Below are 3,704 nucleotides of genomic sequence, written 5' to 3'. Positions count from 1 at the left end.
GGCTGAAACTGAGCTATTTCCTCAAAGCTCTATCCTCAAATCACCGAATTCCTAGCTGAATTCACCTTGGTTTTCACTAGTTTTCTTGAGAGAAAAGAGAGAGGAGATGGCTGAACAATAACGGGTCGGTCTATTTTTGTTCCACTAGCTTCTATTTTGGTTAAGTCTAACTTTGGCTAATTAAGTCAATCCCGAGGCTCGGGGTGCCGGAAACGTCCCCGAGGGCAAAACGGTAAAATTCCCCAAAATTCCCGCCTAGACTTCCTAACCTTAAATATATCTTCATATATTTATTTCCATAACCCGACAGTCTAAATAACTACCTGATACCTAAAATACCCCTGACTTATCCAAAGTCAAATTTAAGCCTCGTTGTGACTTTTCCTGCTATCTAGCTCCCTAGGATCGCCTCAAGTCGTTCTCTGCTAACCTGCCCACAAAATAATGTGGTTCTCACAAATACTATATATATATATCACATTTACATTCATATAATCATACGAGCATTTTTATCATATAGTTATGCATTTAAATCAATAAATTCATTCGTAAGTCAATTATGCCCTCTCAGCACACTAATCAAGGCCCTTAAGTCTTATTGGCAAATTTTGGGGTCGTTACACTTGTAGTATCATTGGAAGTGCCTGAAGCTTGAAGAGATTGAGGCTTGACAACAGAGGATGATTATGCAGGTTTTTCCAAGTGTTAGTGGTGTTATAATTGGTGGTTTTACGACTTCCATAACCAGGGGGAAAGCCATGTAAGAAATAACACTTGTCTTTGAGATGCCCTTGTTTTTGACAGTGAGAGCGAGTGGGACACATCTTCTTTGTCTGAGAGTTAGGACTGTCAACAGAAGTAGTAGCAGCCACAAAACTAGAATGATGAGAAGAGCCAAGTTTCCTTTGGCATTCTTCTTGTATAATCATGGAAAAGACTTTCGACAAAGATGGAAATGGATCAATTGGCAAGACTTGAGCACAGAAAAAATGAAAAGATTCATTAACACCAGTAAAAAATTGAAGAACATGTTCTTAATTTTGAAATCAAGATTACTCATTGATGCATCACATGTATAGGGAGTGCGAGGTTTGACTTTTTGCATTTCATCCCAGATGGATTTGAGATTGGCAAAATAGCAAGTGACAGAGTTATCTCCTTGATGTAGAGCTATGAGAGTTTCCCTAAGTTCAAAGATTCTTGGACCATTTCCTTGATCAAAGCGATTGTTCAATTCTGACCACATGGCAGTAGCAATGTCGAAGAACATGATGCTACTTTTAATCTCTTGGAAAATTGAATGGAGGATCCAAGACATGACCATTTGATTACAAGGATGTTGAGAATAGAAGAGGGGATTTTGTGTATCTGATTGAGGAAGAGAACCATCAAGAAAAGGAAATTTGTTCTTTGCCCCAATCGAAATCTTGGAGTCACACCTTCATTGTTGGAAATTTTTGTCAGTGAGTGGAGGAGATGCAAGAACAAGCCCTGGGTGATCTCTAGTGCCTAAGGAATAGGGATTGTTGTCATCTTGGGCAGGTCGATCGAGAAAAACCAGAGATGGAATCTAAGTAGATGCATATGGTTCACCATGGCCGACAAATCGGGGTTGTGTGTGAGCAGTGGTCGCAATTGACCCAGGGGAAGAGCTAAGTAGTTGTTACTGTACATGATCACCATTTCCAACAGATTGTGGCGGCGGAAGGGGAGCATCGTCAGTCGGAGTTGTAGTGGGTGGAGTTGTGCGTCGTGTACATGGATGGGCCATGGAAGTTGAACTTTGACTTTCTGGGTTTGAAAAGCTTGACTGTGAGCTTTAGGTTTAGTATTCTCTTATACCATAATAGTGAACATGAGCCAAACACAGAGAGAAAATGTTCTGTTTTATTGAGATGAACTCGTGTGTATAGAAGAAAGAGAAACATGCCTTAAATAGCCATTAAGTTTAGTAATTAAACAATTAGTTATAGGATTGGGAATTAGTTACACACAAATAACAGGCTAATAAACTAAATAACAACTTAATGATATAACTATACTTAATAGGGTAAATACATAATTGGTACCCCGTTTTATCAAAATGCAAATTTGGCACCCTATATTTTCAATAATGCGCATCTGGTATCCTGTAATTTGAAATCGTACATATTTGATACTCTGGACCTAAAGTGGTGAATGTAACGAACCAGATTTTCAAGACTCGATAATGCAGAAATATAAATGTTTTCATTTAACAAAATGTCTCAAAAACCCATATAAAAACAAACTTTTTAAAAGACGTATGGCCATACTTAACATTTAATTACAAACATATTTTATAAAGAGTAGAGTGAGCCTAGTTTAAGAAAATTACACAACATTTCCAAAAATAAAACGACTTCCCAAAAGGTCGGGCCACATGTATATTTGCAAGGTAGACTCCAGCGTTCACTGCTCTGTCTTGCCCTTGTTCTTACCTACAGCAGGAAACAACTAGGTAAGCGAAAACGCTAAGTAAGTTCGAATTTAAAACAAAAGCATGCAGAAAATTAGGGTTCCGGATCCATCCGAACCCTACACAATCAATTTCAAGAACGCAAAAGTGTCCTGACAAACTTATGGTCATACCTGATAACCAATGATAAATTATTTCCTATAACCAGATAAATTCATGCACCCAGAAAATCCCAGAACAAGCAAATATATTATATCACAACTATATCTTATCAACAAATATATCCATACACTCAGAAAATCCCAGAGTAAGCAGATATATTATTTCACAACTATATCTTATCAACAGATATATCCCCGCACTCAGAAAATCCCAGAGCAAGAAGATATATCATCTCACAATATAATTCGAGACCAACGCTCGACAATTTCCAACAATTCGGGTGTAATACACCCTCCAACATAATCGCTAATCTGTAAGAGAGAACCGAGTCTCAACACTAAGATCTAGCCAATAATTATCCCTATCAAGGGTAACTATCGTGTTACCTAGAGCATTGCTACTTATCCAATAGTGTAATCGAATTTACACAGTTTTACAGAGACTTATATGTTAATCAGTGGTGCTGGTGAGCAGTTGCTCCTAGGGTGTTCAGCCTCACTCAATCTTGGCAACCCCTAGTATCTTTAGGCACTCTCACTGAATGGCCAATATTCGCGGATACTATCCGAGAATAACTTATCAGAGCACTTGCTCGGGTTCTAACCATTCACTGATTAAGTAAGCATGAGGGCCCCTAGGTCCCATTCATTTTGGCGCCCTTAGGTTTAACCAGCAATCCTCATCTCTTGGCCACACGTGGCGGAAATGAACCGGACATTATAAATTTAAGCAGTGTGACATGGATCAGCCGTCTAGGATATGACAGATATCTACCGTTCATATTTTCTAAATCAGCACTCACTAGACTAACGTCTCTAAGCAACTTTCTACGATAATGTAAATATGTGCATGTGTCCCTGTACTAACATACAAACAATAGTCGTTTCAGGTTGCAGCCACACAATATAAGTTGACTTACTTGGAGTCCTTAATACTCAGCATGATTTAACCCTCCAACGTTTAGTCCAGTTACGCTTAGCCAATACTGTAGTTATCCATACAATATACTCAAATTAATTATGACACTCATAATTTATTATTATTATTTTGGGCAGTTTGGTCATTTTAATAAAAATCATTTGTAAGGATTTATGACCTTATTTGG

At 38.1% G+C, this 3,704-nt stretch overlaps 1 protein-coding gene across 1 annotated transcript; it reads right to left on the bottom strand.

Moving 5' to 3' along the window:
• Window positions 1–617: 617 nt before the first annotated feature.
• On the bottom strand, window positions 618–1,771 carry LOC133792456 (uncharacterized). The gene is made up of 3 exons (XM_062230364.1): window positions 1,668–1,771; window positions 1,057–1,439; window positions 618–973 (listed from the first exon to the last, which is right to left on the bottom strand). The coding sequence occupies exons 1-3, from the start codon at window positions 1,769–1,771 to the stop codon at window positions 618–620; spliced, it is 843 nt and encodes a 280-aa protein (XP_062086348.1).
• Between the last annotated feature and the right edge of the window lie 1,933 nt (window positions 1,772–3,704).

Source organism: Humulus lupulus, chromosome 7 (assembly GCF_963169125.1).
Source record: "Humulus lupulus chromosome 7, drHumLupu1.1, whole genome shotgun sequence".
Classification (NCBI taxonomy): domain Eukaryota; kingdom Viridiplantae; phylum Streptophyta; class Magnoliopsida; order Rosales; family Cannabaceae; genus Humulus; species Humulus lupulus.
Note: the sequence above shows the minus strand (reverse complement) of the source record. Positions and strands in the feature narration are given on the sequence as shown.

Excerpts from the sequence above, each read along its gene's own strand:
- LOC133792456 (XM_062230364.1), bottom strand. The coding sequence starts at position 1,771 with ATGGCCCATCCATGTACACGACGCACAACTCCACCCACTACAACTCCG. Across the intron at positions 1,440-1,667 it reads GGAAATGGTGATCATGTACA|GTGTGACTCCAAGATTTCGA; the intron begins GTAACAACTACT and ends CCAACAATGAAG. Across the intron at positions 974-1,056 it reads TACATGTGATGCATCAATGA|TCTTGCCAATTGATCCATTT; the intron begins GTAATCTTGATT and ends TCTGTGCTCAAG.